Here is a 21,834-nt window from a genome sequence, read left to right on the forward strand (position 1 = left end):
ATGACCATGTCAACTATGAGACGCTCGACTTCATACACATTTATGTAGTATCCATTTCACTGCTCCTACACTTGGTTCCAGGTGTTGCCGTCATACATCAATACATCCATCTCCTTCTGATGATTAAATTGAGTTGTTGGCCGGTTTTCAACCTGGCGAAGAGCTTCTACAGATATCTGGCGCAGGGTTTCCACCCTCATTTCACCATTTGAGGGCCCCGCATACTGCAACACCCCCTGGCTGCTGAAGCCGTCGTAGGGTGTCTCACCGTGAGCTGTGTGATTATGGGGGAAACAGAAGCTGGAAAGAGGCTTTTGTGTAGAAATTCGATCATCAAGGGCACCGCTCCGGTCTTCCATTGGGATTGCAGGGGTCCCGAAATCAGCCAAATTGGTCGGGCTTTCTCTGTCAGCGCACCAGTCTGAATTATCCCCAGAATCTAGGAGCCCTTGTTCTAGGTCCGAAGGCAAGGACAGGCGTGGGTCGTAAAATGAGTGCACTTCTGAGTGGCGTGCTTGGGGTGTCATCACGTACTCGCTCTCTGAATCAAAAAATTCTTCATCCGAATAGGAGAATTTACCGTCTAGCTCCCTCATAAACTGTCTGAATCCCTGGGTGTACTCTCTAATAATCGGGTCGTCTTGTCGGTCATTATGCTGGTTGCCATGGCTATGATTCTCATATCCACTCTCATGGTTTTAGTCTTCGTGTTGAAGTTCCTGAATGTCCTCAGACTCGTAGGCGGTTCCTTCGTGTTCACACCAGAGGCAGAGCTTGCTATGGGTAGTGACGACGGGCTCGGTGGACCCATGGAGTCCAGTGGGAGTGTCATTCTGGATGTCGTTCTGTTGGCCAATGCTTTGGTTGATGCATAGGTCAATGGCTTGGTCAGCGTGTTGATTGTCTCTAGATCCTCCATTGAAAACACGATCCTGGGTCGGGCATATCAATACTACCGGGTCGGCAGTCTCTGGAATAGACAATGAGTGGGGAAGTATTGATGCGGCGGGTCCATTCTAAGAGAATGAATCGTCAGCTTGTAATCGCAAATTGGATATGTCCGAACTCAACTAACGGATGCAGTATTCCGTTCATCGTCGGACTCTAATGAGTTCTGGCACGATGTGTTGGTGTCATCCTCCATCCTCTCACGGAGCTCGAACCGCAAAGTCTTGGCTGCAGATTTAATCTGTGTAGCAATTTCCTTCCACTCGTCATTCGCTTCAAATGCGGTGTTCATATGCACATGGGACCAAACTGGATCACGTTTTTTCTTCAGCCAAACCCACTGGGCGTTGGGAGTAGCAAATGGAATAAAGCCTGGAATACTGCGCTCGTTTAGGTGACTTCGAAACATGTAGGAGAATATTTCTTCTGTTTCTTTCTTGTTACAAACAAAGAATCGATACAAATAACAAAGCACCAGGCGCTTGTGTTGGTTCCATCTAAGCGTGGGTCTCTTTGGGAACTTGGTTGTCTCCATATTGGGTAGAAAGGGGGGAGGTATGGCAAGGACTGAAGAGTGACAGTGGAAGAAAGAGGAACAAGAAGCAGAAAATTGAAAGAATAGGCTCTGGGCCTGGTTGTGTGAGAGAGGTTCCCCAGGTAAAGACCGGAAGAGTCAAAAGCGGACGTGATGGGAACAATAGCCATTTTATACCTGATCCCACTTACTTTACATAGAAATGTTACATCAAGATTTGGAAATTCAAAGCTTTTAATTCGAGCTGTAATAGATCAACGATGAAAAAAAAATAACGCGAAGACTTCAAGGTTGGGCTTCAAAGTAACGAAGTGTCAAACCATCCCATTCTGCAACCTCCTTCAACCCTTTCCTTCTGAGTCTCCCCGTGCTAACGCGCGAACGATAGCCCATAAAACTGAAATCCCAGCTTGTCTCTCCATGCTCAATGCGACAATCTTTGTCATAACCATCTTGGTGACTTGAACGTTTCCAGTACTTCGACCTTTTTTTGGGAGAGTGCTTCATACAATCCAAGCACAATGTTGTAACCTTAGAAATGAGGCAGCCAAGAAAATGCGGCTCAAAGCTGGAAGTGACGGTGTGAGGCTCAACAAGGGGTTTCCCCTCATAGTCTCCATTCTCCATTCTCCGCCTTCTAGACACCCAGTTTTCTTTCCACATCTCACAGTATCAATGGTATCGACCATGGATATCAATCACAGCTCTCTAGACCGGGCCTTCATCCTCAAATTACCCGATGAGCTTTTGGGTATGATTATTAGTCACATGGCGCCAATTATCGATGACTTCAAATATTTATGCGAGCAATATCAACCCTACCAGATGGCCGTTGCACTATCTCTTGTGTGTAAACGATTTTATCGCATTACTGTGCCGTACTTGTACGCAGAGTTAGTAGTCAACACCGGCGACAACACTTGGAGACGACCGACGCAAATTTCCAAGTACCTTCATCGCACCTTCAGAGAGAACCCATTGCTTTGGAAACTCTGTCGACACCTCACAGTGACCTGTGACGAATCAAGCAATGATAATCTCTACGCTGTAACAGATTTTCTCAACTGGCTCACTGCTGCCAAATCTTTGACCTTCTGGGGTTTCGGGGGCAATAAGGCATGGGAGTTGCTCCGATTGGGCATAGAATACATATCTGGTTGTGATATTCTCTCACTCAACGCCAGCCACTATAACCTTCACCTACCATTTGTAATAGATGCATTGGGTGATTTCAAGTCTGGATCTCTCCCTAATCTCCAAACCCTAAAACTGGGAGGTGTTTCTATTTACGGAGACCAGATATGCCAGGAAGAGCTTAGGGTATGTATATGCATTTCGAGTACCCCGGTTCTATCAAACGTGTACCGATATACTAACAGAATGAATGTCTTATAGGAAAAAGCAGGAACGGCCCCATTCACGAAACTTCAGCTGCGCAGCTTTCTCCTAACTCCAAAATCCCTCGAAGCACTCGTCCGTTGGCCAAGACGTCTAGAGGAATTTGAGCTGAAGTATTCATTTGGGGATGACTTCGCGACCTCCGGGCTCTATGGATCTTGGAGCCTAGCAACATTGCAACCGATTCTGTACACTCACCGAAAAACTCTTCGGTCGATCAAATTATATGGCCTTCACAAGAGCGGGTTCGATGGATTTGACTTGCGCGAGTTCGAAAACCTCGAGAAACTTAGCCTCGCGTCCCACTTTTCTGGCCATCAACTCTTCAAAATGAACGAAATATGCGAGCCCCCTGACAGTCTTCTTGCCCCGCGCCTCCGTGTCTTTCACTGGGATTTAACACTCCTAGATCAGCAATGCGGTGAGAGCTTGCGCGACTTCGGCCAGGCAGAAGAAGATTGGCTACGACTACTCGCGCGCAAGGCAATCAAACACAGATGTCCACTCCGGAGGATCGAAATCACATTTAACCCTGATGTTGATCAGTACATCAGCATTACCGATGAGGTATATCCGTGGGACCGAATGGATGCTATGGGGGCTGATCTACGCCCATACGGCATTGAAGTATCCTATAACTCTCCTAGTGTTAGTAGGGAACGGTACTCGATGCTCCGGAAATATGCTGCTGAAGACAGTCCAAAGCTGGCTACCGAAGTGGAATAAATTGGAAGTATCTGGTAGGCTAAAACTGCCTTGCCAATGACCAGAAGGAAAATTATAAACATATTTCTATTTAAGGACCTAGGTAGCAATCATATAAGATGAAGGAAACAAAAATACCGTCGAGCTGTTGCTAATTCTACAACTTAAAGTAAGGCGTTTGTTTAGGCTTGCCCACTGATTTGTGTCGGTTTCTTTTTCTAACCCGCGAATATCCATCGTTTGTTGTAGAATGAGAGTAACCTTGGAACAAAATGTGCTCCCATAATAGCTTAGGTAATTTTTCGAGCAGTTCATCAACGAGCCCGCTGATGAAGCTTACATATTCGGGGTTTCACACCGACGTTCCTGCCTTTCGCTCAAGCACACTCGACCCGGTCATAAGAAGAATGAGTCCCCTAAGGCCTAGCCGTAGCGACAGGTGATAAATTAAGAGAGCCTTTTAGATTGCCACCTGTGATCGTAAGACGTATGGGCTCATAGCTTCCTATTAGAGAATTTGCCACTCGCGGATTTGCAAATACCCGGTGCCATAAGGTATTGCAGCTTCATCTACATTCCTTGAAGTCCTAACATGATCATATTCTGGAACAGAGACAGCTTTGTAGAGTGAATACATTCCTCTTCATATAGGAGAAATCGCGATGGGAGGTAGTCGAGCTGTGTCACTGCTCATGATGATCTTGTCAAGGCTCCCATAGCTATACTTTGTTGGGATAAGGTAGGCCAACTTAGGGGTCTGGGAAGCCTCTCTGTCGAACACCATGGTGTCATACGTGGTAGAACATCCTCGGTAACGGATAGGTCTAGATGGGTCATTTTATCGCCAACGGCTGCAGCGTCTCCGACTTCAAATTTCGTTTTGCTTTTCACTGGCTCCTGTTACAAGAATTTCTGGCTTTTTCGTGCTTCTATTCGTCCCAATTTTTATAGGAGGTCTGGACTACGGGCGACTGAGTGTGCCAGCCACCCGAAGTATAACTCTCTTTCACTGTACACATCAACCAATCACTTCCACAAGTTCATAAAGGAGTACGGGGAAATCAATGATGTTACCCAACAGGATGTGGCGCATGGTTGTGGTCTGATGCGAAAACTGAAGTTTGGAATTCAAGTGCATAGGTAAGCAAGATGCTCATCCACGGGTTAAGGTTGCATCCGACCAGCTCTCAATGGTTGGAACCGTTTGGCATTTATCTCCAGCCAATAACATGATTTGGTTATTTAAACTTTGAAATATCGTTGTGGTCTATTGCTACCTAGTAATCGATTGCATGAGTGACTTTTTTCCCCATATATTACTAGCTAGATCCGTGGTCTACGAGGACCATAGTTTATGAGGGATGGACAAACCTTTTAAATTCCCGCATTGAAACCCCAAGAATGATCAATTTCCAGTACAAAATGCCTTGCAAATATGAGCCCTGTGTGACCTGCGGTATATACCCATCTGAAGGCTCCTTCTGCCCCGATACCTGCAGGTATCTCTTGCTGGATCAATCTCCTTCTACACCAACGCCAACTCCTGCCAACGGGTCCGCTATATCTTTCGCTCCGGCTTTATGCAAAACTATCATGGAACGAAGGCATCGGCGCAGATCAATTTCCCGAATAGAATCTCCCTCTAGTGCAACAGAATGGTGCCAACCCGGCCAAGATCTACCATGGAGAACGGATGTATCGACGGAGGATAAATGTTTTCTCAAGGTTTATGAGAATTCATTTGATAAACTCCGGCTCATGAAACGACAACTCTCGATAAGTGTTGAACCATTCGATTATCGAACCAAGTGGTAAGCACAATCATGACTCAAGCGGATGGATTCCGCCCGGGCAGACATACGAAGAGTTAACAACTGGAATTAGATGTACCTGCACAAGGTAAAACAAATGATATGTCCTTCGCGTATACTCTGCCAATGTCGCTGTTCTTTGGAAATAATATCACCAAAGGGATGGGCCCGAAAATCACGGAAGCGGGACGAATGACGAAGCAACACAATGCGATTTCGATATCATCAGCTCCTGAAGTTTGAGGAATAACGTGAATAAAAGGTTGGCATTATTATGTGGCCTGATCGCTGTCAATCTGCGCATATTCTTCACTGGCCGGCCAGGATTCTCAATCCGACTGTGGGTTTCAGAAATCAAAAATGAGTGGAACATATCTTCCTGTGCTAAACCAACTTAGCAAAGCAAGGTTAGTTATAATGAGAAAATAAGAAGACAGATATGTTATATAGTCAGATAATCGATTCAGTTCTTCACTTAACAGAAACCGAGCCCTATAAGCGAATACTAGCTATTATATCTTACGAATATCTGGGTTCAATGAATTTTTCACTGTATCTCAATTGACTCATTCTATATGGGTTTTACTACTCCGTATACATCCAAGATTATATTGGTTGCCTCGGTGCCTCACACATGCATAGCAAACGAGGCAAACGTAGTAAGCAAACGCGGTAACCTTCCTCCGGGGTTGTAGACGTCATCCCTACCAGCCCCATTGTCCCTTAACAACTCTTCAACTCTCTTCCTCGATTTCTCATTCATCTATCGTGGGGCTTTCAAGGGGTTTGAGGGCTCCGACAACATAGTTGTTGCCATCATGGCTAACCGCCTGTTTGCATCCATGGTAGCCGTGCTTCTGGCAATCATCGCAATCTATTACCAGGAGCTTTTAAATACATTTTATCCAACTGCCAACTTAAAGGTAGTGGACTCTGCACGAGATATCACGTACCTTGGCAGTCTATCCTTTGCTGGAATTGAACATTTCCAGAACATTTTCTACGCAGAGGCCCCCACGGGGCCGCGACGTTTCGCAGCACCGGTTCCAACACGACCGGTGAAAGGCTCTGTTATTGACGCCACCCGGTCCGGTGCCTGGTGTCCACAAGGAACGGGGGATATACTTCCCTTCACGAGTAGTGTGACCAACATTAGCGAAAACTGTTTGAGCTTGAGAATTGCGAGACCGCCAGGAACGCGGAAAGATGCCAAGCTTCCAGTTGCGGTTTGGATTCATGGAGGTGAGTCTAGGGTTTGCAAGGATGTGAGTGCAGAAGAACCTAAAGAGTAGACAGGTGGCCATGCTTTGGGCTCAGCTTCTGATATTCTTTATGAGCCCGACGGTTTGGTAAAATTGGCTGCTTCTGATGGGCTGCCACTAGTATATGTTGGCATAAATTATCGCCTGGGCTGTAAGTCCTGTATCAAGGATCCCTGTTACTCTGCGCCGAGGTTGTGTATTGATGACAGTTCAGTATTTGGCTTCGCAACTAGTGAAGCATTGATTGAGAGGAGAGACACAAATGCAGGGCTGCGTGACCAGCGTGCTGCTTTGGAGTGTATGTATCTCCATTCTCTTTGATCTCATCATGAAAGGCTGAAATATAGAACTATCAGGGGTGCGCGACAACATTGAGTTATTTGGCGGTGACCCTAACAGAGGTATACTAGCCTACTGTTTCCAAGGTTCAAGCACCGATATGCTGACAGAGTATCTCCTAGTGACTGTCATCGGACAAAGTGTGGGCGCTAGTGATATTGGACTGCAGCTAACTGCCTTCGGTGGCGATCAAGATGTCCCATTTCAGCAAGCAGTGTAAGTGAGCCCGGACCTTAATCTATCCAATGCTTATCCGGGGCTTTAGAATGATGTCAGGCGGCCCAAATCTGAACTTCAATAGCCAGCCAGACCTGGTTGCAAGTAACACGGCTGCTATTTCACAGCAAGTAGGATGTGGCGACGGGAAAGATTTGCAAACACTAGAGTGCCTTCGAGGTGTTCCATTCGAACAACTAACCAACCTATCGGTTACTGCATCTCGGGCAGCCCGTCCGCCTTTCGGCGAAGCGTATTTTTACCCAACGATCGACAATGACTTCATTCAAGATAGACCCTCGCAGTTGACGCGTGCAGGGAAGTTCACCAAAGGCATACCAATAATAGCTTCCTGGGTCACAAATGACGGTGCTTGGTACGCACTGCCGACCACTGCGACAGACCACGAAGTTCTAGGGAGTTTCGGACTATGGTTGCACAAACTTTCTGGATCCACGAAAGAGAAGCTCTTACACCTATATCCTCTCGATGACTTTGAACACATGATCAAGTCGGAGCATGAGGGCCAAATTTCACCGCAGTACTATCGTGCTGCACAGATAAATCGCGACATCTGGTTCACTTGCCCTGTTCTTGACTTTACGTGGCAGTACGTCAAGAATGGGGGCGTCGGAGCCTCCCAGGTGCGGCTGTATGAATTCAACGAAACCAGATACATGCCAATCTTTGAGTCTATGGGTGTGTCGATGTGGGGTGTTGCTCATCTCAGCGATATCCCTTACCTATTCTACAATGACCACCTAAGAGCCGGTGCCGATAATTCTGACTCTCAGCTTGCGCTGGCTCGAGATTTCAGCCGGAAAATTATTCAATTCGTGCATGGCGCTCCTAAAGGGGCGGACGATCGACTTCAGTCATGGCCGCCTGCCTTCTCGAATGACCTTTCAAAATCTTCAATAGGCGATGTCCCTAGCCATATCTCAGTGCGGCTGTTTGGTGGCCCTTATGGTTCAGAATCCGCTACATGTAGCGACAGTACCAATGAAGCTGACATGGAAGTCATGACATATGCTGAGAAAGCGCTTCATTGGGAAAAGTTGTTCAGTCGCTGTGCATTTCTCAATGGCCAGCAATTTAGAGAGGAAGCAGGGGTGTGATTAATAGGACGCATTGACATCGCCTCTCAGGAGCCACACCAAAGTTAAAAAACGGCAAAAGTAGCAACGCCCTAGGTACCGAATAATGTTCAGTAATCATATCCATACCAACACACCATTTGCAGTATTCTCGGTTCTTTCATTCTTCACCATGTCGTCCACTAAGGCAATTCTACTTAGATTGGGTACCAAAATGCTATGGGTTATGTCCTATTAAGAAGCATAAGGCGTGAGCGGCTCCCGGCTCTCACAATAAACAACATTGAACTGGACGACACATTCTACTCGCATCCAAAGATCTTGGTAACAGCCCTGAACGGGCCCGCCATCAGGCTCTCCGCAGCAACCGTTACCCATTCGGACCTGATTTTCGCCACACCCGAGACATACCTCCTGACGCTGTTTGCTTCACTGGGCCTCGTGACGGAAGGTGGTACAAGTGTTGCATTTGTGCGCCGCGTGGGCATCATCAAGGCAAAAGAGGCACTGCTTTTTGCCGCATAATTACTGCCCAGGAGCTTCTGCAGACTAGGTTTGTGAACCAGATTGCGGATACCCCAAAAGGGGACGGTGCGAAATTCCGGGAATGGGTGTTGTGGGAGCTGGAATCTCGTGTTGGTGATCATCTAGTTAAAGCGAGTATCTTGGAGATCAAGAAGCTACTGCGGGAACCTGGCGATCACGAGTTCAATGACCAAGCCGTGAAGGAGTTTTTGGGGGGATTGAGGAAATTTGCGGACGGGGTTCCGCAGGCCGAATTTGAGAAGATTGCCTCGGGTATGAAGAAGCACAAGCTTTGAGAAGGAGGGGCTGGGATAGTAGGTTGTATGTAGTAGGACGCGAGCAGCCTGTCAATCCTTTCTGTTCTGTTGAACCACTCAAGTCTTTTCTGTGTATTATTCATATAGGCAAACCGTGTTGAGAGCCAAAGGCTGCTCATAGAATTCGGTATCAAACAATCCATGGCGTACGTTTTCTTCTTTCTCCCACAGAGACATTCTGATGGCATTTTCTACATCAACCGGTCGCCACCCGGGCGACCGGCCGAGACATATAGACGTTCTTACTAGGCCTGCCAGGTATTAGATATGTTAATGGTCACTCGGATTAAGGTATCTTACCCTTGATCAGTGTAGAGACGTTGACTGCAGCCACATTAGACGGGATGCGCCCGGACTCAGTGGGCAGGCTTGTGAACAAACGGACTCCTTGCTCTTGGAGAAACCCTTCAAGATCACGAATATCATACCACCTCCCATCCATTTCACCCTGGACCTCGGGAGGAAAGCTTGACAAAGGATCATCCCTAACTGGGTGGCGATTTTCATAACGCAAGGATGGCGAGTTGACGAAATGGGTTCCTGCACCCCCTACACGGAAAAAGGGAAGCTCCTCCCACTCAAGCATGCGTTCCGGATGAACCCTAGCGACCACTCCGGCCTCAAAGTACGAGATTAGATTCTCACGGCTTATTATGCTCAGAAGGAACCGGAATTTGCTTCGCAGACCCTCCAAATCCACGGAGGAATCACGTAATGAGAAAAGCGCGTAATGAGCGCAGGCAACACGAAGCTGGCGAATGAAAACTGACATTTCCACGGTGGGTAGGGACATGGTCGTCATTGTAGTGTTGAATAATAGTGGCGAACTGGGGCCCAGGGGTGCAGGGGGATTTTGAATGGAGATAGGAGCCATGGGAGGTGTAAGAAGCCTATCAAGTTCCGATAATAACCAGGAGTCTGGAGTGCTCCTTACATTCTCTTCTTGCACAGGAACAGCCACCATGCTCTGTGAGGAGCGATGGAGACATTCGTAATCGGTTGTTATACCAACCTCTTCAGCAAGAGACTTGTACGTAGTTAAGGTATCACGGAGATGGGCTTGGAGGGTAGCGTGCGGCGCCAACGCTCCACTTTTCTCCAGTTGCTCACTAAAAGAGGAGAACGCCATGTTCATCTTCTGGATTGACGTTTCCAGCTGTGCAATTCGGACTTCATGTCGGGACAGGGCCTCCTTTTCACGTTGACGATGCGCCCGCTGTGCTAGACGAATCTGCTTCCGGCGCCGCTACATTCAAACCAAGATAAGCTGGTATCCCAAGATGGACTACTGGGAACCATATCTACCTCTTCCGGCGGTTCCGTCGGATTATCGGTGTCATTTCGCGGCCTACCGCGCTTCCTCCGGGGGCACTTATCTTCGCCATGGGGGCGCTACGCCCGCCCAGATTAGCTGCGGCAGGTACTTGGAGCGACATTGACGCGCCGGTATGTTCGGTGGGGCATAGAAGATCGGATAGTAATACTAGGTTATATTTGTGGAAATTGGAAGAGAATGGAGGTGAAGACGGAGAAGAAGCCTCGGGACCGAGATGCGCAGTGGGGAATTGCCACCGAATTGTTTAGTGATCATAATTCCCATTCCTATGCTTATCCGAACAGCCGGGTTCTACCTAGGTATCCGGTAACTATAGAGCAGCAACAGAGCTCTTACAGCTCACATCCAAAAGAAACCTGTTCCATCTGTGTGGATACCGCTTGACCATGGCTTCTTCAACTTTATCCGCATCACCTAGTCGATTCACCTCCTCCGCAAATGCCAAAATGTACGCCCTAGTCGCATCAATCAGGTAGGGCCCATCTGCCTGCGACGCCCGTTTATGTCCTGGAACCACAATACTCGGCTCCAACGCCGCAATCTGATCGAGCGCATCCAGCCAATTTTCCCGCTTCTCCGCAGTCTTCGCTTCGGCCAAGAACTGGAAGCAGTCTCCATAGACAATGTCGCCAGCAACCACAAGTTTCAGGTCCGGCACATGTAAGAAGGACGAGGCACTTGTGTCGGAATGCGCGACATTAACACCAAAAAGGCTGTGTCCGTCGATCGAGAACTCTCCGTTTTCGGGGAGGGATTCAGGAACAATTTGTTCTTTCGTGAGAATCTGACCATCGGGGAACCACTCTTCCCATCTTGGGATTGCACTGACCAAGGTCGTTTTGATTCCCGCGGCCACTAGGGATGTCGCGACGCTAGTGGTGCCTGGAAAGTGCTGTAGGATGACTGGGTTGCCAAAGAAATGATCGCCGTGCGCGTGGGTTGTGTATATGTATTTCAGTTTCTTGCCCGGGGCAGTCTTCTTGATCCAGGCTGCTAGTTCTTCGGTCTGCCTAATAGAAATAGGAGTATCGACTAGAACTGCTGACGTTGGCCCTTGTATCAGCGTACAGGAAATCGGAGACCACCATTGCTTAGTTGGGTCACCGGAGCCTGTTGTTGCTGGGATGGGGGGAGAGATATATACGTCCACTTGAAGGGCGTTCTCCATTGTAAATTTGTGGAAAAGAGCGGAAGTGAATCGGTAGATGGTGAGGTGTCTAGTCTTTTCAATTCTAATATTTATGCTTAAAGAGACGCCTCCAGTAAGCGACTACGGGCGAATTTGAATTACTGATCATTTATGATCATGACCTCAGTTGAGTAATCACTTGTACAAGAACTTCCTCTACGATTACAGATGGCTCTCGGGCGCCATTGACAGGATAAATGCGTAAGGTATCAAGCCCTTATTGATCGTGATCCAGTTTTGTTTAGTGATCATAGGTCTATGGGTTCTTTTGAGATACGCTTTTTAGGTGTATACGAAGGCGCTAAAAAAGCATATCCTGCACCAAGAACTTTTTTCTGTATGACCTTTTCATTTCCTGCCTGGCAAAAGCCCGGTAGGCGCGATGGCATCTAAAGCCTGCCGTAGGTATATCCTCAGCCATGACTTAGAGATCATATCACTATTATCGCGATCCATCATCAACTCAAAGTCTAGCGTCAGCGGCCGTGAACTACACCATTCTCAAGGAAGGCGTGTGGACAAGACTGAAAGACGGTGTCGGGACGGGCTCGGGTTCCCGGGAGAGTTTGGTTATACGCCTCCAGACCTCGAGGTCTACTCTTCAAACCGGTCGCCGTCTGACGTTGATCAGGAAGACTCGACAGAGACCGGAAGTGCTGGTATAATTGAGAACCTTGGAGTCTCCCTGCAATTTTTGGCATGACCCTGACACTTTCGAGTGTCCGAGAGTGTCGGATGCTTCATTCCCCCCGCCCTTTGCGTCCAGAACATTATCGGGGTAACCGGAATAGTCCGGTTCTTTTACGGACGTAACACAGAATACCCTCCCTGGCCCTCGTTTAATCCAATGAAGAAACCCATTTATTGAATGTTAGGTTGAATGTTAGGTTGGAATTTTAAATGTGACAAGGACGCCCTTGTGATCGGTAGGCCACTCGTTATCGGAGTGGTTAGGCTCGGGCTTAGGGTCGCCAACCATGTAAGTCTCGGACTTCTTGGGAGTCAGGTTCCCCTTATAGTAGACAAAGTCGATGCGGTCCATAGGCTCTTGACGCCCATCATAATCGTCATTATTAAGGTAGATGGGAGACCAAGTGTTGGCAGGGTCAACGACAGGATCTGGATGGAGCTCGCGGTAGGCGTCGGTCAAGCCAGCGTCAATAGGCACCTTGGAGGTGGGCCAGTCAAACTGCCCAATGCCGCAGTGAGATGAATTTGTCTCATCGGTCCAGTCGAGGTGAGAGGGCGCGTTGAAGTCGCCGGTAAGAAGAACGGGAACTTTGTCGGCGTTGTCGAGGGCGTCTGCCATAGCGCCGACAATTTCTTCAATCTGTCGGAAATGACTGGCCCTTCTCTCAGTATCCATCATGGCGTCGGCATCTTTTCCGTAGAAGCAAGGATCATAAGGCCCATAAGGATAGGCATAAGGGTGGCAGTTGTGGAGGATGACCTGACTATTGTCGCCGTCGAGAGCGACTCGCACAGCAACACTGGTTTCGGTGACTGCGCCGTACTTTTCTGCTATGGGATAACGGCTGATGATGCTGGAGTCCCCACCCTGCCATGATTGCCACCCAAGGGCGTCTGCAATCTGAGTTGCGTGGCCATGAGTGCTTTCTTGGAGACCGACAATGTCAGCACCAGAGTTGACAATGGCCGAGATCTGCTTGCGGTTGTAGTCATTAACCTTGGTGCCTCCATACCAAAGGTTCAGGGACAGAACCGTGAGTTCAGTGACAAGAGGTTTCCCAGAGGCAACTACTGGAACAATGACATCGACGGTGGCAGTAGATCTGTCGGAAGCAGTAGCCCTCACGGTGATTTTAGAGAGACCACTCCCGCTAGGGACTCCGGAGATGATACCATCCTTGGATACACTAACCCAGTCGGCGTCAGAGCTTTTCTTGGTGTACTTGGTGTTTGGGTCCGGGGCGTGGTGTAAAAGGCCGCTCACGCGAGCTTCGAATTTCTCTCCCTCACGGGCATTTTTAGTTGTGAATTCCTCAACATTAAACGATATAGGTCCATCACCAGAAAGGAAAATATCAATGGGACCAGCAAGCACCCTGTATCCACTATCGGCCAGGAAGTAGGCTTTATAGGCGCCCCAGTTGAGGTGGGTGTCATCAATTCGCTTGATTTCTTCCGACTCACGCACCCAGTCCCAATATATGGGGTCCTCTCTACCAGGACCATGGCCATATATACTGTAGATACCGATCTGGTTCTTCTCCGATGGTCGATCGGTCTTATAGTGAAATGTGAAGGAGGGACCGTCGACAAGTTCCAAGGAGCTGCCGCGCTTTGAGGTGGCAGATGGGCCAATGAGGGGAACCCCGGACAGAGCTGCAAAGAAGATATCTCGAAAAAGCATGGTTCTTCGTATTCCGTGCGTGATAGAACAAAGATGATAGAACAACCTGTTGTCCAAAAGGATGAAATATCACCTCTCTTGGGCAAAACAAGTAAAACACTTGAAGTACCTTGCCTCTGAGCGTCTATATTTCTGATGATGTGCTGGGTCTTATTTGCCAGATCTTATTTGCTTGTCCAGCGAAGATTGCTAGTTTGGTAATAAGATCAGCGATCAGCGCCTGATGCAGCCTTGAAGGAATCAGGGGCAATGCACCTTATAGGTATGGCAGAATGGCGAATACGTGAACTGCTGGCGAAAATTGATCGAGACAGAGCAGCTAGAAATACTGCTCGTACATATGTTAATGTGGGATTTGGACCTGTCTCTACTAAACATATCGTCGACATGATCGCCTGGGCAACGGGCAATGTGCTTATGCGCTAAAGTGGTCCCAACACCTAGCACTTGGCACTCATTGGGCCAGCTATTAAATGGCCCACCTTTTTTTCCAAATAAAAAACAAGTTTATTTCTGGAAAATATATAAGTATACCTAGGCACATATGTAGTATGGGTGGTATGGGGGTTCCGTCACATTTCTGACGGTCATCGGAAATGTTGGGGTGATGAATAGGCAACAGAACCAAGATACCCTACTTATCAAGGTCTCTATAATAGCGACTCAGTCTTCACTTGGACATGAATAATGCCCGAAAAGGGACTTATGCCGCTGCGTACCCGACCTATCAAGCTGAGGGGGTCCTCCCTATAGAGCATGATTCCCAGCCACCTGTCGTTTCATGAAGCTAGTGAAGAATCGCGACATCTGCTCGTACTCATCGACCTCTCCAACCCAGCTAACATACTGATCAGGCCGAATAATGACACTAACACCGCGGTTCGGATCAATGCCATAATTGGAATAAGCTTGACCATGTCCCTCATGGTAAGATTCCTCATCGACGAAGACTTTCCAGTAATCCCACCCCATGTCACCGTGGTGGGGATGGAACGCCTCCGGAAGATCGAGAAGTTCGATATCTCTTCGTGATCCGGAATGAACCGTCAACACCTCGATCACGCTATCGATAGACTTGCCTGGTGGTGTGAACTGGCGAATGAAGGAATCTGGCCCTCCCAAAGAGGCGCCTAATCTTTTGAAACGTTCCATATTTTGGGGCTCGGTAAGTCGTCCAGGGAAAACTATCACTCGCCAGCGCCCATTGCTCTTCAATAACTCCTGCAGATGCCATGGGCGTGCATCGGCATGATTCAAAACTTTGAAACTAGGCATACGTTTGCCAATATAAATCTCTGTGGCCAGCTCTGGCTTGCTGATGATCGCATCATTGCCTTGTTTCGTGACATCCGTTTCCTTTGCCACAAGAATACTGGCAGCATAGTTGACAGCTACATAGATGGAGTTAGTACTGGAGATCTCCCGAGTAATGTAATACACTCACCTATGCCGCTTGCAAACTCGTTTCCTTTTTCAAAGGCTTTTTTGAATTCTTCCATACTGACACCCTCTTCATCCATGATATCCTTGGCTGGGCGACCAGAGAAAAGTCGCGAAAAGCGGTGATCGAAAGCAATCAAGTCCTGTGCGATTTGTTTCCTCTCAGACTCATATGTTTGGAGAATCGACGGTTCGCTAAGGCCATTTATCACATGAGCGAGCTTCCATCCCAGGTTATAGGCTATTCGAAATGTGAGTGTTGAAATTAAGCATGCCGGTATTCAAAAACTTACTATCCTGCATACTGACATTCATACCCTGTCCAGCCTTGGGAGAGTGCGTATGAACGGCATCACCTGCCAGGAAGACACGATCGCTCTGTGAAAATTTGTCACTCACGCGCTGTCCAATCTGGTACGCAGTCCACCAGTCGCAATACGCGTAGTCGAGCTTATATGGGTGCACGATACGCTGAGCAGACTTCAGGATGATCTCGGGAGTGATCCAGGACCGGTCAGCTTTGGAGCCATTCTTCTGGCAATCTGTCGCCTGAAGCTGGATGTAGAGTCGAACAAGTTTATTCTCACGGGGAATGACCATCAAACTACCCGCATCTGCAGAGTGAATGGCGCATCGATGGCGGATATCTGGGAAATCCGTGATGGGGACAATATCAAGAACCCCCCAGATATAATCGGTTGAGCTACCTTCCAAGCTAAAGCCAACTTGACGACGCACCCACGAATGAGCACCGTCACAGCCGACTAGGAATTTAGCCTTGATGTGCTCCACTTGGTTGGCATTTTCTTTAGCTTCTGTTGCCTGGATGAGGTCCTCGGTGTCATCAGCAACCAAGTTACTTCGGAAAAGGCCATCCTCGACCACTGTTTGCTGACCATCAGACGATTTCTGATGCTGTTGCCGTTGCTGAGGCGTGGATTCTTCCTCGCCCAAGGTACGCAGTTTAACACTGATAGGATAGTCCTCGAAATTGTTTGCTTTTGTTTCGTCAAAATCGAACGATGTGGGCAACACACCACGCTCAACACGGATGTCACTATGCTCCTTGATTGAATCGAGGAAGAACCGCTCGATGCGACCCTGGTGTAGCACGACCTGTTGGAAACGACTAATTCCGGGAATGGTGTCGGGAATACGATCACTTCGTTGAAGACGGCCATTTTCGTCTGGATTCCAAAGACATATCTCCAACATATGGTTTGCCTCGCGCCATGCCCGGTGGGCAAAATCAAAAGAGTCAAAGATTTCCAGAGTGCGACATTGCAGACCGTCCGCTTGGCCGTTAAAGACCTGCACTAATGTCAGTATGCGACATTATAGTCCTCATATTTGTACCAGAGTGTACCTTGGAGCCACGCTTGTCCACTATGCGGGCCTTGACTCCGCAGCGGCTTAACCAGTTGGCTAGCATAAGCCCCGCTGGCCCAGCACCAACAATGAGAACATCCACATGGTCTAGTTTGGCGGGTGTATCAAGCATGGTGAGATTTAGAATTTCAGAACAGAAATGAGAATTTGATATATTTTCCCCGCTATGAACGGGCCTTTAAGAAGGAAGTCGGAGAATGTGGGGGAATGGGCTTCTCCAGGTTACCCCACGACCCCGATGGGAGCAACCAATAGGTACTGGATCAACAGATCCATCGTCCTATATATAGAAAGTGATGTATAGCGGCCTAGCCTACATGCATATTCCAGGCTAGATAAGACATTCTATTCCATAACGTAGTTAATAGCAACAAAAGGCTGATCCAAGCGAGATCAACAAAACAGCCCACAAGCACCAGCAGTCAAAGTGCCAAAGACACCAACGGGCGCCATTCCCTGGGCATAACCCAAAGCGAGCATCCCGGTAGTAACCTCAGTACAGCCAACATCACAAAACCAACTTCCTTTGCACTTCACCTCAAAAGAGAGCTGCGACTGGATGGAATTATCATGCGTAATAACAATCTGTCCACTCCTCGGGTACTTATACCCAATCCAATACGTCGGAACTCCCCACTGCTGCGAGTAGGTAGTCTTCTCATACCAAGACTTCGCAACCTGAGGACCAGCAGTACCATGCAAGAACTTGGCGACAGCGTCGCTGCGAGACTTGGCGTCGTTCTTCTCCCCTGCAAACATACAATCGTAAGATATTGTGCAGGAGTCAGAAATAGCAAAATCCGTTTTCCTGCATCCATTCCCCTCAATAGCATCATAGACACTATGAAAGGCATCGCTTGGGTTCATAAGTCTCAGCTTATCCTTGTACAAATTGGAATTGTCAACATAGATTGCATCGGACGAGAGAGTCAGTGATGAAGTCGTCTTTCCAGCTGGAGGAGCCGGAGCCGGAGCAGGACCCGGTCGAGTCTCGGTCTTGTGATCGCAGATATACGCAGATGCACATTCGGTGCCATCGTCGAGAATGTAGATCCCACGCTCGTGGTGACCACGACATCCAAACCCATGAGGTTCAAAGGTATGACCTGCGAGCCCAGCGAATTTATCGTTCGAATCGGGGATTGAGGGATCGATCACAATGGAGAACTCGTCGCCGTTTGGCATCTTGCGCTTCAATCCCTTTGTTCGCCAGGGATACGACCCATCCCAGGGGACATCGGTCATCATGTCCGGTGTCACCCATTTCCCTCGTGTTCCTTGGGATGCCCATGGAGCATCGTGGTAATACATGATTTGGCGCGAGGTGGAATCGCCGTTTGGTGGGTGGATCCCACAGTCTGCCAGAACGACACGCTCTTCTGGGCGATACTCGGCCAGGCCAAAGGAAGCAAGAGTGATGATGGTGAGAAGAATTGTATGCATCTTTGGGAATAATTGCTCTGTTGTTTGGTTGAACTTGTTTTTGTTCTGATTGCTGGCATGTAATACAAATCCCAAATCCAGGGTCATTGTCAAGGTATTTATATAGACAGAGAGCCCTTGACATATCGAGAATCGAGCTGAAGTATCGTGCCCAGCTGCAGTGTGCCACAAGTTGCCAAAAAACAGCAGAGAATTCAGGATCGTATCGGCACTGCCGACAGATTGAGGGAAATTATAAGCGGAGTTTTCGTGGGAAAGTCTAGGAGTCAGATGAATTAACCTTCCACCTGCAAGCCCTAGAGAATGGTGAGCTGCTTTATCAGTTCAGTCAGCTCGGACACTCCGGCCTATACGACCTTTTTCTGCGGGCGTGTCGTATTATCGTATTTCGTTCTGCAGCCTTTTCCAGAAAGATAAATGACGATGTTTGTTGCAAGCAGTTTTGAGCCTTTTAGAAGGGTCAATCCCACGTCTGGTTGCAAGTTCCATGCAGGTCGGCACAGTCCTCTCATCAGCCCACTTTTCCTCCAACGTTTCCACTTTATTCAGAAGTCTCGAAATTGAAAAGACCAGGGAAAGACTTCTTCTAATGTCTGTAGATTCTGACTGACCCATTTCTGGAGAACATCGGACTTGCAGCAGGTAGCCCTTCTAGGTCGTAAACTGCTTCCCCAGGAGTTTTGACAGAGTCTTCCTGCTACAAATCACTTGCTTTTTGTTAAAGCTTCATTCATCAGACGTTATCTTTTCGGTTCGGCTATGATGACAAGATAAGATGTTGAAGCCTGATAGCTTCTTCCCGAAAAACCCCCTTGATGCCCATCTTCTGAGGCATTAATCTACCACTTTCTTTTTTCATTTAAGCGCCAATCCATAAATACCACTCCAAGGTGTAGTATATGGCCATGATAACATCCAAGCATCTATCGCCCATCTAAAGTTTCGCCTTCCTTGCCTTGGTCTTCTCCTCAAAATACTCCCTAACCCTCTCCCTCGCAACAGAAACAACCTCCGCATCCTCAACAGTAGGCGGTACACTAACCTCCGCTGCATAATCCCCCTTTACCCCAATCTCGACAAGCTCTCTAAGAACACGCCTAAGCGTCTTCCCACTCCGCGTCTTAGGGATCATCCCCCGACCCTGTATAATGCCACCTAGCGACGCAATAGCCCCTATCTGCTCGCGAACCAGCCCGTTAATCTCAGCAAATAAGTGCGGGCTAGGAGTTGCCGGAAGAATCCCGGATTCTACGGGGATCGCACCAGCTTTGAGCTGGATGAATGCAAAGGGAAGGTGGCCTTTCAGGGGATCGGGAATGCCGACGACGCTTGCTTCGCTGATCGATGGGTGCGAGAGGATTGCTTGTTCGATGGATCCTGTCGGAATAAGTCAGACCATGGATCCTCAGATCATAGTGCCGAGGGGCGAAGAATATCCTTACCAGTACTGAACCGATGTGCGGCAACATTGATGATATCGTCACTTCGCGACATAATGTGCACGTAGCCATCCTTATCAACCATGCCCGCATCACCGGTATCAACCCAGCGGCCATTGAACCGCTTAAGATACCCACGGTAAAACCGCTCCTCGTCTTCGAAGAGGGTCGTGAATGCCGACGGGGCGAGCGGTGGTGCCATAACAATATTACCCATTGTGCCGCGCGGGACTTCACTGCCTTCGTCGTCGACGATGCGGACGTCAAACCCTGGCATTGGGAATCCTGCCGAACCGGGACGGGTCGCAAGGGGAGAATGATCTGGTCCGGATGCCAGGCCAGCAAGGGCAGCGCTCCCATCCAACGCAACACCCGTAATCGGAGATCCAGATTCAGATGACCACCAGTTATCAACGACAAGTGCACCATCCGCTGCATACTTACCAAGCAGATCTTGGTATGAGCTAACAATACTGGGCTCGCTACGCTCACCGGCGAGGAAAAGCGCACGGAGAGATTTCAACCCTCCACGCTTTCCGACCTCGCCGATAAGCTGGTCCTCCGGGTCATCTTTCCGGATAGCTCGCATGGCTGTTGGGGCCGTGAAGAGCGCATTTACATTGTGTTTCTCGACGATGCGCCAGAACGTTCCGGCGTCCGGTGTGCCGACGGGCTTGCCTTCGAACAGGACGGTTGTGGCGCCCACTAGCAGCGGCCCATAGAGAATGTACGAATGTCCAACAACCCAGCCTATGTCTGATGCGCAGAACATTGTGTCGCCTGGACCTTTGATCCCAAAGAGGGATTTTATGGAGAGTTCCAGACCCACAGCGTGCCCGCCTGCTTCGCGGAGGACGCCTTTGGGGAGGCCAGTTGTTCCTGTTGAAATATGTTAGTACCAACCGAACAAATTTATCAGGCATTAGATCTGTTTCTGATGTTCACTCACCACTTGTATAAATAATATAAAGCGCGTCGGTACTCTTCACGGGAACAGGTCCTGCCTTGACCCCACGGAACCGTGCACTCTTAACGAGTCTCTGCCAATTACGCTGTCCGCCGCGCTTATCGGGCTGATTCCAACGCAGTTCGTCACGCTGCCAGACAATGACCCTGCTCGGCTTGAAGCTGCTTGCCTTGACAGCGCCCTCAACGAGCGGTCGGTAGGAAATGGGTCCCTTGGACCCTTCTATTCCGCATGACGCTGTCATTATAGCTCTTGGGCGCGCGGCCTCAATGCGCTGCGCTAGAGCTTGCGGGGCGAAGCCGCCGAAGACGGCGGCGTGGATTGCCCCTAAACGGGCTATTGCCAACGCGGCTATTAACGCTGCGGGGATCATTGGCACTGGATGTGATACGTAGTCAGTTCTGGATTCCTGCTTTTCATTGATTCCCCACTTATGGCCTCATCGAAGTTGTTGGTTTGCCTACTGTAAATGATAACAACATCACCCTTTTGCACCCCTTCCTCCCTAAGCACACCGGCAAGAACCTCCACCTCGTCGAGTAGGCGGGCATAAGTATACTTCTCCGTTATACCTGTAACTGGTGATTCCCATACAATTGCAACATTGTCGCCATGGCCTGAGAGCACATGTCGATCGACACAATTGTAGGTTGTGGAGATCTCGCCGTCGGCGAACCACGACCAGTGCTCGTGCTTGGTTCCGCTCGGTAGGGATTTTGTCTGCCGTGTGAGGGCACGTGAAGGCTTGCGGTGCCAGTGGAGCCTGGCCGCGTGATGCGACCAAAAGGTTTCTGGGTCGCCAAGGGAATGTGAGTGGGTTGTTGCTTGGGGGTGCGGAGACATGTTGGATAGAAATTGAAATTGGATTCTGATGGATATAGGGGAAGTGGCAAACTTATTTGCCTTGTGATTCGATAGAAGAAGCTAAGAGAGAAACAAATTACACGAGACAAAGAGTGAATTTGCTTCCAAAGTATGGGAAACCTTGATATAGAGTGCTTCTACCCGAGGTCTTTCGGATCTAACGGTGCGATTGGCACGGGGTTATGGAAGTTAAGAGAGGATCGACAAAAGACATTTTAGAAGTTTGCCTTTGCGGAGAAA

The 21,834-nt window shown here is 48.7% G+C and overlaps 10 protein-coding genes across 10 annotated transcripts; 3 read left to right on the forward strand and 7 right to left on the reverse strand.

Annotated features, from left to right (window-relative positions):
- Positions 1-65: 65 nt before the first annotated feature.
- N7487_006265 (uncharacterized protein) lies at positions 66-1,483 on the reverse strand (the record flags this gene model as incomplete). The annotated part of the gene is made up of 3 exons (XM_056874012.1): positions 66-687; positions 736-1,016; positions 1,076-1,483. The coding sequence occupies 3 exons, from the start codon at positions 1,481-1,483 to the stop codon at positions 66-68; spliced, it is 1,311 nt and encodes a 436-aa protein (XP_056731732.1).
- A 687-nt stretch (positions 1,484-2,170) lies between these two features.
- Positions 2,171-3,607, forward strand: N7487_006266 (F-box protein; the record flags this gene model as incomplete). The annotated part of the gene is made up of 2 exons (XM_056874013.1): positions 2,171-2,803; positions 2,879-3,607. The coding sequence occupies 2 exons, from the start codon at positions 2,171-2,173 to the stop codon at positions 3,605-3,607; spliced, it is 1,362 nt and encodes a 453-aa protein (XP_056731733.1).
- Positions 3,608-6,215: 2,608 nt separating this feature from the next.
- Positions 6,216-8,332, forward strand: N7487_006267 (uncharacterized protein; the record flags this gene model as incomplete). Its single annotated transcript, XM_056874014.1, has 5 exons — positions 6,216-6,639; positions 6,694-6,810; positions 6,874-6,957; positions 7,121-7,214; positions 7,264-8,332. The coding sequence occupies 5 exons, from the start codon at positions 6,216-6,218 to the stop codon at positions 8,330-8,332; spliced, it is 1,788 nt and encodes a 595-aa protein (XP_056731734.1).
- Positions 8,333-8,483: 151 nt separating this feature from the next.
- On the forward strand, positions 8,484-9,132 carry N7487_006268 (uncharacterized protein; the record flags this gene model as incomplete). The annotated part of the gene is made up of 2 exons (XM_056874015.1): positions 8,484-8,517; positions 8,630-9,132. 2 exons carry the CDS (start codon positions 8,484-8,486, stop codon positions 9,130-9,132), a joined length of 537 nt encoding a protein of 178 aa, XP_056731735.1.
- A 307-nt stretch (positions 9,133-9,439) lies between these two features.
- On the reverse strand, positions 9,440-10,538 carry N7487_006269 (bZIP transcription factor; the record flags this gene model as incomplete). Its single annotated transcript, XM_056874016.1, has 2 exons — positions 9,440-10,399; positions 10,506-10,538. 2 exons carry the CDS (start codon positions 10,536-10,538, stop codon positions 9,440-9,442), a joined length of 993 nt encoding a protein of 330 aa, XP_056731736.1.
- A 261-nt stretch (positions 10,539-10,799) lies between these two features.
- Positions 10,800-11,657, reverse strand: N7487_006270 (MBL fold metallo-hydrolase; the record flags this gene model as incomplete). The annotated part of the gene is made up of 1 exon (XM_056874017.1): positions 10,800-11,657. One exon carries the CDS (start codon positions 11,655-11,657, stop codon positions 10,800-10,802), a length of 858 nt encoding a protein of 285 aa, XP_056731737.1.
- A 904-nt stretch (positions 11,658-12,561) lies between these two features.
- N7487_006271 (uncharacterized protein) lies at positions 12,562-14,052 on the reverse strand (the record flags this gene model as incomplete). Its single annotated transcript, XM_056874018.1, has 1 exon — positions 12,562-14,052. The coding sequence occupies one exon, from the start codon at positions 14,050-14,052 to the stop codon at positions 12,562-12,564; it is 1,491 nt and encodes a 496-aa protein (XP_056731738.1).
- Positions 14,053-14,799: 747 nt separating this feature from the next.
- Positions 14,800-16,993, reverse strand: N7487_006272 (putative FAD monooxygenase; the record flags this gene model as incomplete). The annotated part of the gene is made up of 4 exons (XM_056874019.1): positions 14,800-15,443; positions 15,497-15,733; positions 15,786-16,803; positions 16,859-16,993. The coding sequence occupies 4 exons, from the start codon at positions 16,991-16,993 to the stop codon at positions 14,800-14,802; spliced, it is 2,034 nt and encodes a 677-aa protein (XP_056731739.1).
- Positions 16,994-17,274: 281 nt separating this feature from the next.
- Positions 17,275-18,324, reverse strand: N7487_006273 (uncharacterized protein; the record flags this gene model as incomplete). The annotated part of the gene is made up of 1 exon (XM_056874020.1): positions 17,275-18,324. The coding sequence occupies one exon, from the start codon at positions 18,322-18,324 to the stop codon at positions 17,275-17,277; it is 1,050 nt and encodes a 349-aa protein (XP_056731740.1).
- Positions 18,325-19,258: 934 nt separating this feature from the next.
- On the reverse strand, positions 19,259-21,654 carry N7487_006274 (putative acyl-CoA synthetase; the record flags this gene model as incomplete). The annotated part of the gene is made up of 4 exons (XM_056874021.1): positions 19,259-19,701; positions 19,767-20,642; positions 20,713-21,108; positions 21,162-21,654. Coding segments are annotated over 4 exons (2,208 nt in total), but the record flags the coding sequence as incomplete, so codon positions are not given.
- Positions 21,655-21,834: the final 180 nt, after the last annotated feature.

This window comes from Penicillium crustosum (genome assembly GCF_028827405.1).
Source record: "Penicillium crustosum strain IBT 35664 chromosome Unknown utg000002l_segment0_segment0, whole genome shotgun sequence".
Lineage (NCBI taxonomy): Eukaryota > Fungi > Ascomycota > Eurotiomycetes > Eurotiales > Aspergillaceae > Penicillium > Penicillium crustosum.